The 13,781-nt window shown below is 45.5% G+C and overlaps 1 protein-coding gene across 4 annotated transcripts in view; it reads left to right on the top strand.

Annotated features, from left to right (window-relative positions):
- Positions 1-13,781, top strand: part of KDM4B (lysine demethylase 4B) — a 75,439-nt gene that overhangs the window by 31,762 nt on the left and 29,896 nt on the right. For all 4 annotated transcript variants that reach the window (XM_068173899.1, XM_068173897.1, XM_068173898.1 and 1 more), the window contains exons 7-8: positions 1,645-1,748; positions 4,308-4,445. In XM_068173899.1, the coding sequence (XP_068030000.1) occupies positions 1,645-1,748; positions 4,308-4,445 (242 nt within the window). The remainder of the gene's footprint in view (positions 1-1,644; positions 1,749-4,307; positions 4,446-13,781) is intronic.

Genomic DNA, 13,781 nt, shown 5'->3' with positions numbered 1-13,781 from the left:
CAAGAGGAGCAGCTGATGGTGTGGGGTAAATGCAGAATAACTGGGGATGAGTGTCCTGGGGCTTGGTGCTGTTCTCCTGGGCACTGAGCTCCATGATCCCTAAATACAAATAACACTGGAAACGGCTGCTCAAAAATGTTGCATTTCAAAGCTACAGCTCAGTAATTTGCCAGGTTTTAATAGATGAAAAAAGTAATTTTTATAAGAAGTCAATCAATCAGATGACTTGTGTTCTGCAGACTCTGAAATACCACTCCAAGTCTGACAGGAGCAATAATAAGTTTCTTGCTGTTTGTAACTAATTTTTACGGATGATCAATTTTGAGGCATGGAGGTGGTTTGTGCTCTAAAACCAGGAGCAAATTATCAATGATCTGGTCTTTATTTTAGTTTCCTGTTTTTGGAAGCTGGGTGGGTGATGATTTAACTCTGCAAAGAGCCAAAATTGCTGCCTGGCCATACCCCTGTCCTGTGCATCAATGGGGAGAAGTTTACCATGGAGAAATGAGTGTGCAATTAATATGGAAAATGAATAGCTGAGCTGTAAATGGGCTCACTGGGAGAGCCATGGAGCCCATGGAGAGAATGTTAATGTGTTGTCATGTTATTGGTGCTAATCACTTAAAATGTGCTTCTTTATTAGTGGCTTTAATGAGAGCCACTTAAACTGTGCATTAAAAAGAGGAACTGCAGAGAGGGACTTCAGACTGGGTAGCAGACAGTCATAATTTGAATTGAAATGCTTTTAGTACAAAAATATAAGAAAACCTGGAATCCAGTAATCCTTTTGACTTTCTGAAACCACTTCCATTATGTCTCATCAATTAGTTTTGGTTCCAGAGCTTGGGTGATTTGTTTTCCTAAACTGTGATGGGTTTGAGTCCCTACAAACACACAGTTTGTCATGGAATCAGCCACTTGGAGGGAAGGACATGATCATGAGGAAAATTGGATTACATTGGCTGAGCTGCCATTGAGGGGTTTGGTCAGTGATGACCACTGTTTTCATTTTCTTAATTATTTGTGATTTGTTTTAGTAACTCAGTGGTAGAATTTAACACTTAATGGTGTTGAGGTGCTGACTGGGTCAGGTCCTGCTGCCTCTGCCACTTGTTGGTGACCACTGTAAATGTGTCCCTCGTGCCACTGCCTGGGACAGAGATCTTTCCTTCCTTTCTTTTCACTGAATATTAACATTTTTTCCCTTTAGGTAGCAATATGTAGGGCAGATTGATCTGGAATGTAGCAGATTGTATTGTTTTCCCAAGAACAGTCCTGTAGTTGTCACCCTGGTTTTTTTTTGAGAGTTTTAAAGTTTTTCTAAAAGTTTCTTATACCTTCTGATGTTTACATATTTCTACCGAATTTTCTCACACTGTTCATATAAACAACAATTGTTTTACATTCTTCTCTGTGGGTAGAGAGAATTGACAGACTGTTGGTTTGACCAGTGTGGCTGGAGAGGTGGCAGTTTCACCCTCCAATCCACTGCCACTTTTGCTGTTGTATATATAGTCATGTCAGAAAATAAAGTTGGCTTTTTTTAGTTCTTTTTCTTTCCTTTTACCTCCAGCCTGCTTCTGTGAGTTATTTCCTGTCATAGTGTAGCATGTAGTGATGCTCCTCCTTTGAATGTCTCCACAGGATTTTTCCCAGGAAGCTCTCAGGGATGTGATGCTTTCCTCCGTCACAAGATGACCCTCATTTCTCCCTCCATCCTGAAGAAATACGGGATTCCCTTTGACAGGGTAGGTCCCTGCAGGCTGTTGGGAGCACAGCACCTCTCTCCTGAGGAATCAATCCAGCAGAGCCACCGGGGGAAATTGGCTTCATTTCCAAGGGCGCTGTTATGCTGAGTGCAGCCCGCTGTTCAAAACAGGTCTGCCTGCAAAAAGGAGGGGTTGGGCTTTGGCTGAGACACTGAAGGGAAGAAAAGCTGTCACTGAACAAACTCTGGCAGTTAGGGAACCTCTCAGGTAGAGAGGGACGAGCTGATAAGGATGTTCTGGCTCGTCTAGAGGCAGCAAAACCCCAGTGGTGATTCAGAAACACTTTTTTGTTTTCTTGTGGATCCAGTGTGACCCAAAGTGCAGCTGGCTGTGCTGGTTCCCTGTTGTGTAAGTGTTCCTGCTGCTCTAAGCCTGGAAGGATCCCTGCAGCTCTTAAGCCCTGATTTGAAAAGAGGGGTCATGTTTATTTGGTATGATCGTTTTAATGTGCTTATTCTTAAAGTCTTGTGGCAAGAAGTAAATCTCCTCAGCCAGGGGTGGTTACAGGGATTTGTATCTGTGCAGAATCACTCAAACTGCTGCTGCTGCTGCTGCATGTTCTCAGCACACGGAGCCAGAGCTGCCTGTGGATGTGGGAAGTGTCAAAGAGGCCTGCTCCAAACTGGTTTCATGGAATCATGAAGTGGGAAGGGACCTTAAATCCCAAACAGTCCCACCCCTACCATGGGCAGGGACACCTTCCACTGTCCCAAACTCTAAACCCTGTCCTGAAATAGTGGCTGTTGGAGGAGGATCACTGTTATTCACAAACAGGGAACGAGTGCCATTTTTTCCTGAGGAACAGAGATAGGATCCCTTCTTCTGAATCCTTGGCAGATTTCAATGAAGTTGAAATAGGCAGCATTTATAAATCTCTATAATGCTGTTCTGGAAAAAAAAGAAACAGATCAATACTAGGGCTTTTTAATAATTAAAAATATGTATTTCTGTAATCTCCTATTGATTTCTCCATTTATTCCTCAAGAGCTTGCAGAAGTCAGTAAATTTGGGGCTTTCTTCATGAGTGGCAGTTTGTGCTGGCTTTCCTTCAATAGTTATTACTTTTCTGCATGGCCTATCCATCATCTGGAGTGTTTTCTAATTTATTGTGGGATAATGTTGACAGCAGTGCCATGGATGATGTGGGCTTGAAATGGAGACACCAGGATGTGCATTCACTGACAGAAACATAATCTCTTCATCTTCTGCAGCCAGCAGAGCAGCACTGCTGGGGTTTGTGGAGGGGATGGATGCAGGGTGCTGTGTGCAGCCTGGACTTCAGCACCTCCTCCTGAAATCCTGCAGGAGCTTCTTGTGCATCACAGCAGCTTTTATTCCCTCTTTTTAAAATTATTCTTCTCATGTTAATGACATCTGCAAGTTGAGATGTTGGCCCAGCCGAGGGGGAGGTGTTTGAACTTCTGTCTGTTTACAATTTGCCTTTGGTCCCATCCTTGTGTTTGGAAGTGCAGTCCCCTGGAGTCTCTGTGGGCTCAGAGCTGCTGGGGTGTGGGCTATGGCTGTGGGAAGGAATCCAAACAGAATTCTTGGCCTGTGACAGCTGTGAGAGCTCTGTCAGCACTGCTGGTTGGAAGGACAGGGAAGGTCAAGCTTTGCCTCTTCCATACCCCATGGAGGGGAGGTGCTGCTGCATGAGGGGCAGCTGGGCTGGGAGTTGCTCCTGTGGTTCAGGCCATGCTCTTAACAATTAAACTTCTTTTTTTACCAAAATGTTTTTTCTGCACAAGATATAAAAAGAGAGTTTTTTTTTTTTTCAAAGCATCAAGATTGATTTTGCCTCTGGTTCCAGCTATGATCTGTAGAGTTCAACCCTTATTAATAATGCCCGTGATGCTTATTGTTGTTTTAATTTTATTAAAGTCGAGTCACAGGATGATCTGTGGTGAAGGGGACGTTAAAGCTCATCCAGTGCCACCCCTGCCATGGGCGAGGACACCTCCCACTGTCCCAGGGTGCTCCCAGCCCAGCCTGGCCCTGGACACTCCCAGGGATGGGGCAGCCACAGCTGCTCTGGGCAATTCCCAAAGCAGACCAAAGCTAGGCTGTAATTTTTAGGGTGAACAGTGAGGCTGATAAATGTGAGTGGGGAAATAAATACAGGGAAGTGCAGGAGTTGCTTCAGAAGGACCTTGCCATGCAGAGGGAATGTTAGGAGGGAAATCCAGAACTCTTGGGGATGGGAAGGAAGGTTTGGAAGTGCCATGAGCCAAAGTGGTCACATTAAAGATTTATTGATCTTTTGGAATGTTGCAGCCTGAGACCCCTTTGTAACTGGAGCCTGCAGGTGAAAATAGTTCAGGTCATGTGACTCTTCCCATCCACTGTTCTGAGTTTTTCCCTTAAGAGAAATCCTTGAGTATTCCTGCAGTTCACCAGGAATGTTCCAGGCTCAGCCAAGAGCTGGCTCTGCCGACCCTCCAGTGGAAAGAGATTTCATCAGTGGGGTTTTCTAATGGGTCTGTGTTCTCAAGCTGCTGCATTAAGTGGGGTGTCTCCTCCTTTTCCTTTGTTTTTCAGATCACCCAGGAAGCTGGGGAGTTTATGATCACATTTCCTTATGGTTACCACGCTGGCTTCAACCACGGCTTCAACTGCGCCGAGTCCACCAACTTCGCCACCCTGCGCTGGATCGACTATGGCAAAATGGCAACACAGGTGGGGCCAGCTGGGAGGGGCTGGGGCGAGCCACCAGCTCCTGGAACACACAGCAGTGCCAGTTGTTTGTCCTTATTCCTCAGGACAGCATGGAAAATGCCTCTGCTTTGGGATGTGCTCTCTTACTGTCCCACGTTGCTGGTTTTGCCTCTCGATAATTTGTTTTCAGAGAATTCACAGAATCACCGGGTTGGAAAAGACCTTAAAGATCACCGAGTCCAACCCAGCCCCAGTGCCTCAACTGAACCCTGGCACCCAGTGCCACATCCAGGCTTTGTTTAAACACATCCAGGGATGGTGACTCCACCACCTCCCCGGGCAGCCACTCCAGAGCTTTATCACCCTTTCTGTGAAAAACTTCTTCCTAATATCCAACCTATATTTCCCTTAACACAGCTTAAGGCTGTGTCCTCTGGTTCTGTCAGTTGTTGCCTGGAGAAAGAGACCAGCCCCACCTGACTACAACCACCTTTCAGGAAGTTGAAGAGAGTAGAGATAAGGTAGAGATAAGGTCATCCCTGAGTCTCCTTTTCTCCAGGCTAAACAACCCCAGCTCCATTATATTCTGAGGGTGTAGGAATGGCTTTCTCAAGTGTTGCATTCAGGTTGTGAACAGGTTGTTTTGGGACTGGTAAATTGGAATTAGTTTTCTGGTGCATGCAGACTGTGTTTCACAGTGAATAAGGTGACTGATGTAACTGAGCACAACTCATTAGGTACACACTGGAGGGGAAGGAATAAGCTGGAAATACTTTTAAGCTTTAATAACACTATGGTAATAACACTGAAAATACCTGAATTCCTCTAATCTGTGCACTCAGTTAAGTTTGGAGAGTTACATTTCTGTGGTTATTTCTCATTAGGGCAGATTCCTGGTGTACTTTGGTTTGTGACAGCACCTGTGCTCCCCTGCTTTGAAGTCTGCAGAATAACTGACCAGCAAAGCTCATTCAGTAGAATCTGGGAAGTTTTGCCATGGGCAGAGGCACCTTCCACTATCCCAGGTTGCTCCAAGCCCTGTCCAGCCTGGCCTTGGACACTTCCAGGGATGGGTCAGACATTTGGATTTGTTCTGGAGTTAAAGGGATGGTAAGAAAAACCTTAAACTGTAAGAGACCTCAAATCAGTGTCAGGTGTCTGAAACTCAAAAAACAGCCAAGCAATCTTGGTTTAAAAATGTAAAAAGTGGTGTTTGTCTGCTGTGACCTTGTAAAGCAGGTTTATGTGTAGTGAGTGGTCATGGTATTACACCCCAGAAAATGGGGTTTATCATGGAAATTCAGACAGACCCTTAACTACAACAGAGCCAGCAGGCACCACTCGAATATTAAAAGTAATTTTGGGTTCAGCCATGTGTTCACAAACAAGTGACATTTGGGAAGTGCAGTTTTAGATGGAGCCTCCATGCTTACATTGTTAAGCAGCGTAGCGTGAAATTACTGAACAAGCAGCAGCAGAGCTCGGAGCAGATCTGGGGACACAAAGTGGAAGTGTGGAAGGAGATGCCCAATTTATTCCCATTGCACTCCGTGGCACTTGTCTGTTCTGAGCTTCCTGGTTAAGATTGCTCTAAACCACGTGTTAACTAACCCTGGGATGCCTGGCTGGGGGTCCCAGCTGAGGGGGGAGTTTGTTACACTGTGAGGGCAAAGCTTTGTTTAAATCTCATTTGAGGTTAGGCAGGGAGCTAAGGAAGGATCAGCTGAGGGTGTGCACTGGCAGCTGCCTGCACCTCTGCGGGGAGAGAATTCCTGGAGAGACATCAGGAGGAAATTCCTCCCTGGGAGGGTGGACAGGCCCTGGCACAGGGTGCCCAGAGCAGCTGGGGCTGCCCCTGCATCCCTGGCAGTGCCCAAGGCCAGGCTGGAGCAGCCTGGGGCAGTGGAAGGTGTCCCTGCCATGGCAGGGGTGGGATGAGGTGAGATTTAAGGTCCCTCCCAACCCACACTATTCCTGAGTATGTGATTTTTACTTAACTACTACAGCTTTCCTCTATTTCAAAAATGGCTTCATTGATTTATATGCTCCCAGGCAGAATTAGATTATCCTTGCTCACATGCAGGCAGTTTAGGAGTTTTTTTTCCTTACCATATACTCATTTATGGAAGTTCTTGGGATGTCTGAGCTGGGCAAAGCTCTGCAGGCACCTGCTCCTGCTTCCTGCAGTGAGCCAGCTGCCTGGGGGTGATTCCCTCCTTTCCTTGGGCTGCCAGCACAGCTCTCTTGTCCTGCCAGCACTCAGGAGAATGGGGACAAGGCAAGGTTCATAATTAGCCAGTTGTAATGGTCTCCTGGACATTATCCTGGGGAGGAGATTTGGATTCTGCTCTGCTGAGAGCTGTGTGTCAGTGGTGCAGTGCAGGAGGGGAAGGTAGTGGTTCACCTCGGAGAGCAGAGCTGTGCTAATTGCCTGCCAGATGGGTGCAATGTTCTGCATCCCACAGAGAGCCTGCCTGGCCTGTAAAAAATACAGAACAACCAGCCTGGAGTGTAAAGATCACCTTCTGAGACACTGGTCCTGCTCTAATTGTAGAACAAGTGTCAGGATTAGCAAAAAAAAATAGCAATGGCTGCAGAGTAGTGTGGGAAACTAACAGTGGGTAAATCCACTTGTATCTGTAAATGAGTAACCAGGATGGACAAATCCTTAGAAATTCCAGTGGAAATTGGTTTGGTGAATACCAAGTGAATAATCTGAGCTGTTCTGTTTGGTTCAAAGCTTTTTGAGAACGTGGAGTCTTTCTCTCCTTGGGTTTTTAGTTAGAACAGGTGCTTTTGCCCCTTGGGTCTGATTTTCTGATCCTCCTTTTAATTGCTCCTCCAGCCCTAGTGCTGAGTGTGGTTTGTGACAGACAAATTCCACATTGTCTTTCGTGATGTGCAGAAATCTTCAGGACTGGTTCTCTGTGCTCTCAGCAAGTGCCAGATCCAGAGGAAGGGTCTGACATCCTCCTTCACAGCCTTGAGGGTGCCCCACTGGGAGGTGGATGTCCCCGATCCAGCTGGACAGTGTGCCCAGAAGAAAGAACAGCTTTTAGCTGTTCTCCCATGTATTGCTGATGTAAATGTCTCCATCTGGCCTGGAGGAGCCTCGTGCTGCAGCTGACTCCCTCCCAGCCAAGGTGACTTTGAGGCCAACCTCAGCTTTCCTCTTGCACCTGATTCTGGGCAAAAGCTGAGCAGCAGATCTTTGTTTAGGGATGGGAGATGTTGCTATTGGACACAAAATGAGTACGCAGAAGCTTGATAAGTTCAAAAGAGAAAAAAGAGTGAATTTTATTTCTTACCTTGCAATATATAGAGTTCTAAAAGTGGCAGTGGATTGGAGGGTGAAATTGCCACCTCTCCAACCACACTGGTCAAACCAACAGTCCAACAATTCTCTCCTCCCACAAAGAAGAATGCAAAAGAATCATTATTTACATGAACAGTGTGTGAGAACTCCAGTAGAAACATGTAAACATCAGAAGGCATGGAAAACTGTTAGAAGAACTTTAAAACTTTTAAAGGAACTATAAAAGAAAACTTAACACTTTTAAAAATCAGAGCAACAGGGAGAGACCTCCAGCTGATCCTGGGATAATCCCCTGTGCTGTCAGCAGCCCTTCCCAAGGGTTTGGTGGGGATTCATCCCAGCATCCCAGACCTTTGCAGAGCTCTGGCAGGGAAGCTCCAGAGAGCTGCAGTCCTGTTTGGCTGACGTGGTGTCACTGTCACAATGCTCAGCAAAAAGAGACCCAGGAGAAAGGAGTTCAGAGGGGTTTTCACAGCTTGGAGTTCAGAGGGGATTTCACAGCTTGGAGTTCAGAGGGGTTTTCACAGCCTACGAGATCCTGGCACAATGTTTCAGTCAGCTGTAATCCAAATATTTGCTTTGGACTTCAGCATTCCTGATTCAGCTGAGGAGGGATGGGTTTATTTGTATATACTGCAGTTAATGTTTGCCTGCATAGGCAGAGCTTAGGAATTAGGGAGAAATATTTCCCTTTGTTCTCTGTAGTTGGAGTTCCTCAGTCATTTGTCTTCCGTTTGTCATATGTTTTTTTCTGTTTGGTTGTTGAAAAAAGCTGCTGAGTGAAAGGCAGGAAATTATAATTTTCATTCCTTACCATCTCTTTTATTAAATTTCTTTTTATTTTGCACCATGAGCCTGCAGTTCCTGCCTGCACTCCTGTTTTTTTTTTGTTTCTGAAAACCCTTCTGATGCCACCACCAGAGGATTTTAACAGCTGTGTCTTTGCCCAAACAACCCTTTTAAACCAGGGGCTTCAGGAAAGTGCCCTCCCTGTAGTTGAGGTGGCCTGTGAGCCTCCTGCTATTCAGAGACCCTTTCAGAGTGTAGATTTTTAGCAGAAATTCAAATCCCAGCTCAGCTTTTCTATTTCTTTGGCAAACTGGACTGAAAATAAGTGGATGGGAGGGGAGCAATTTCTGCACTTTTCTTTCAATTAAGTGCAGCCACTCCTGGAGAAGGTCTGGGTTCCTGCTGGCTGCCACTTTCATACCTTCCTTTATCTCCTGTTTACTCCAGAGAAACTGCTGGAATTCTCTCTCTCAGCATCAAACAGGGTCAGGCTGCCCTTCCTGCCCAAATCCTGCATTTTGGGCTCTGAAATAAACAGCTTTCACCTCATCCCAGGCAGTGCTCCCATCAAACCCCTCACTCCAGAGCAGCCCTGCTCTGCTGCTCTCTCCTCTGGGGAAGGGGGGCACAAAGAAAACTCCTCCCTTTGGATTTTCCTGCTCTGCCTAAAAAGGGACCTTTTGGGTCCCAGCCTAGGATCCTTTACATGGTTTGTTGCTTCTAAACCTTCTGTTCACTCATTTTTTCCTGTGCTGTATATATAATATAGAAATAATCTCAAAGTTGCACTTGGAATATCTGTGATTTAGTGTTGTCTAGCATAGAATTTTCCAGGTAAAATGGAAGCTTTCTTCTTACTAGTCACATTTTAGTAGTGTTTTTTTTTTTTTTCCTTCAATAGGTCTGTATTTCCCAAGAAAATAAAACTTGTGAGGTTTTTGCAGAAACCTGTTTGGTAATACTGCAAAGTTGGTCCCTAAAATAAGGCAAATCAGAACTGTATTTTTGCATTACTTTGTGTCTGTGCTTCAACTGACTCTAATTAGACCTTTTAAGCTTAGAACACATAAAAAAAACTATTATGAAATAGCATTTCCATAGTTTATTTTTGTCAGATGTTCAAAATTGCTCTTTTACTCTAATTAGACCTTTTAAGCTTAGAATACATTAAAGAAATCTATTATGGAATAACATTTCCATGGTTTATTTTTGTCAGGCAGATTCAAAATTGCTCTTGTACAAATTCTTCCACCTTTCTTCATACTTATTTTCTTGTATTATTTGTAAACACTTCTAATGCTCTTGATTCTGTGCAAGAAAAAGGAACTTTTACAGCTTTTTTTTTTGTGCTGAGGTGGAAAGGGGATGGTTATTTTTTTGGAAACTGTCTGGAAGCTTTGTTTTATCAGCTCTTTTCCGAGCTCCTCTCCTGAAGTTCTGGCTGGGAGGTTCTGGGCACGATTTTTCTTGATGAAAACAAACAAAATGGGGTTCCGTGAGCAGAATGAATCCCTGGATTTACTGGGATTTCCAGGATTCCAGTGCTGGGGGTGCTGCTGGGTGGGGTGGCTGAATGTCCCCGTGGTGGGGGGGATCGGTGCCACCAGGTCCTTCTGGATGTTGGGATGGATTATTTTGTTTGCTTAGGCTGGGACAAGTCCCAGAGCATTTGTGTCCCACATTAAATGCTGTGTCTGAAGGGAGGGGGTGACTCTGCCCCCCCAAGCCCACTCCTGCACCCCAGGAACCCTCAGAGAGCATTTGGGGGCAGGCAGGGAAGCAGGCAGGCAGGAATGGTGCCCTGCAGCCAGGGACAGGGGGAGTCCATGGAAATCTTCCCTAATTGTTTTGTTTGTGGAGCCCTGGGAAGGGTTTCCAGTGGGTTTCCTAATGAACTGCTTTGTTGTTGATACCGGTAATTACTCTGCAAACAGGGGGTCAAGGCTCATCTTCTTTCCCACAAGCTTCCAAACACACAAACGATGCAGTTTTGGGCTTTTCTTCCTTCTCCTCCTCAGAGCTGAACTCCTCACTTAGAGAATTGCTGCCATTCATCTTTCAGGAGCCTGCTTGTGCAAGGAAAAGGAAACTGGAGCCCCAAACTGTTTTTTTTTCTGTCCTGTTGGATCCCAGTAGCACACCTGTAATGTGGGAACAAACTGGATTGCTGCTGCTTGGAAGCACTGATTATACTGGGGGCTTGTTTCTCCCAAAAGCTGAAACTCTGCTTTGTGCTGGCAATGCACAAGGAGAAGCTGAGAGGTGTTGCCTGTGTTCCTGGAACAGCCTTTCCCCAGAACCACCCCTCTTTCCCAGCAACTTGCTTTTAGGCTCCATTTTTATGAAAAAGCAGGCAGAAAGGCTTTAAGCAAAGATTTTGGTCTGGCATTTAAAAGCTGAAAGAGCTTCAATTTTGAGCATGTTGGGTTTTGTGATGGATAAATTTCCATTAAGGTGAAGTGGGAGGCTCAGCTCAGTCTTACCAACTGCTTTCATCTGAATATGAAGAGTTTTGTCCATCAAAACCAATGGTGCCACTTTATATATGTAATTTTGGTCACTATTTCTGCATAAGGAAAAGGCTTGTTTTCCATTAACCTTTCCTATGTGGTGGAACTGCTGAGGTTCAGTTCAGTGTTAATAGTTGGCAGTTGAGGGAAATATCCTCACAAAACTGTTGCTGAAGGTTGAAGTTGAATGAGTCTGCACTTTTCCATAAATAATTTGATTTTATGACTTCAAGGAGACAGTCATTTTATTGGACTGTTATTTTATAGAGGCTTATTTGTGTTTTTATGTTAAAAAATATTGCAAATAAGATAATGGTTGCACATTCCATAGCCACAAATTCCCCCCTATCAGTCTTGGAGTTAGAATTGATGGGACAGGGCTCCTGGTGTGGTCACACATTTTACCACAGACTCCAAATTAGAGTTGCAGATAATAAAATAATGAGGAAAGGAAGAAGGTTGGGGTTTTAGGCTGGAAAAAGGTTTAATTGAGCATTTCCTTACAGTGTTTTTCCATGTGCTTATAGTTAATAGAGCCATTAACTCATGGAAAAGGAGAGGTGAGGCTGGGAAAAGCCTTCAGAAGGTGGAATGAGTGAAGTTCCTGCAGATTTGGTGAATATGGAAACTCCTCTCTTGTTGCTCTTTTGGGTCTCAGCTCCCCTGTAACCTAAGGCACAGAACTGACCCTAAAGCCATTGGTTTTTGCTTTGGTTTTTTTTCCACTCCCATTTTCAGGACTTGCAGTGGGTCCTTGGAGATGCTGGTTATGAATATTCTGTTGTTTATTCTGATGTTTGATCTGTGGCTCTGCCAGCCCTGCTGCTCCCAGGAGCAGGGTCTGGCAGCCAGACTGAGAGTGATGGAGGGGAGAGGGGAAGGTTCTGGATGGGATCTCAGAGTTCTTGGAATTTCTCACCTGCCATTTGGACAAAATGTCTCTGTTGCCATTCAATCCTGTGCTTTTGGGTGATTGCATCACCCTGAAATCCTTTTCAGGGCTATTGATCCACAGGAGTTCTGTGAATTCCCAAACTGGAGCTTTGTGGTTCAGTTTTGTCTCATGTAAAGGAAATGAGGTTTCAGATCTCTCTTTTAGTGGTGGGGTTTTAGTGTTGACATGTTCGTTTTTATTTTTTTTCCTATAAAGTTTAATAATAGTGGAATATAAAAGTGTTGGAATTGGAGGGAATTTGGGAGGATATATTCTGCAGAAATTGGGGTAGGGATGGACAGAGATGGGGGTGTAGGCATAATGTCTTTTAGGAAATACATGTGTTTATGACCACAATGAAACACTTTGAAAGAAATACAGCTCTGTGTATGTGGAAGGGGGAAGGCAGAGTGTGGGACTGGAGATCATTGCCAGGAAACAACCTTGCTGCTTTTGTCCTGCTGGAATGGAGCAGAGCAGGGAATTTATTGCAAAAGCAACTCCTCACCCTTCTGTACCCTCATTCTCCTCCTGGTCTCCCCCATTCTCCCTCTCCAACTCTCTCACACACACAAGAACATTCCCTTTTCCAGCTGTATTGGAAGCACCAGCAGGATCCCACTGCTGTCTGAGGGGAGGGTGTGGAAAAATGTCCTGGCCATGCTGGGAATGTGGCTGGGACACAACTGCAGCAGCTGAGGAAATAGCACTGCACGGTCCAGAAGGAGCCCCAGAGGAAAGAGGCTTTGTAAATTATTCATGCTGGCTGCTGTGAAAGCGATAGGATTAAATTAAAATTGAAATATAAGCATACATCATGGTAGATTTGTGGACAGAAAGGAGCTTGGCTGCTGTGGGATGTGGAGGCCACAGTGCCAGTGCTGGGTCCAGCCCAGCAGCATCCCCAGAGCTCGGCGTGGGCTTCTCCAGCACTGCCCAGGGGGTGCAGCTGGGGAGCCTCTGGAGCTGCTGGTGCCTGGAAACTGCTCTGGAGATCTCTGGCCCCGAGTGCCTCAGGCTTTGCTGGCAGAGTTGAAGGTGTGGGTTTGTCTGTGCTGCACCTCTTGGGTCCAGGTCAAGATCACCAAACACAGAGCTCCCCTTTGAAGCCATTTTTCAGCCTCTGAGGAGGTCAGTCCCCAGCTCTGCTGGGGATGCTCCTCTGAGTTCCTCTTTGTAGCTCTGCTCAGATGCTCCTAAACTTTCTTTTAAAAAAACCTGCTCAATCCCTCAGGCCAGGATTGATGGAGGTGCTGTGGGAAGCTCCTGCCTGGGCTGGGGTTGGAAGCTTGGGTGCCATCTGTGTTCCTGCTGTGCTGTGGCCAAATTGTATTTCCAGCCTTTCTGGCCTCAGCTGCTTTTCATTAAATGTAGTTTTCCTGAAAGTGTCCATCCATAAATGCTCCTTCCCACTCAGCACACTCGGGTTACCAACACTGCCCCAGTCCCTGCACAATGGGAAACAGGAGCTGGAGGATGTGGGATGGTAGAGAACTGTACAGAAGGACTCTTCTCTCTCCCTCTCTCAGTGAATTCTCAGCTATGGCCATAAATTATTTAGTGATGGTGGTGAAAAGGGAAGGGAGAAAGGGGAGAAGCAGGTTTAATTTCAGGCACTTCTGCCAAAAGAATCTATAGAATGGTTTTGAAAAAGTGTAAAGGAAGGGTGGAAAAAAACCCAAATCAATCCTGCAAAGTGGCTCCAATTACCTCAGCCTCAGCTTGGAGCTGAAAAGCAATTTAGTGCAAGCAAAGCTTTGCACCTTAGAGCAGAGCCCCCAAGAGAGCTGTGTCTGCAGCCCCCAGAG

Source organism: Anomalospiza imberbis, chromosome 27 (assembly GCF_031753505.1).
Source record: "Anomalospiza imberbis isolate Cuckoo-Finch-1a 21T00152 chromosome 27, ASM3175350v1, whole genome shotgun sequence".
In the NCBI taxonomy this organism is placed as follows: Eukaryota; Metazoa; Chordata; class Aves; order Passeriformes; family Viduidae; genus Anomalospiza; species Anomalospiza imberbis.
Note: the sequence above shows the minus strand (reverse complement) of the source record. Positions and strands in the feature narration are given on the sequence as shown.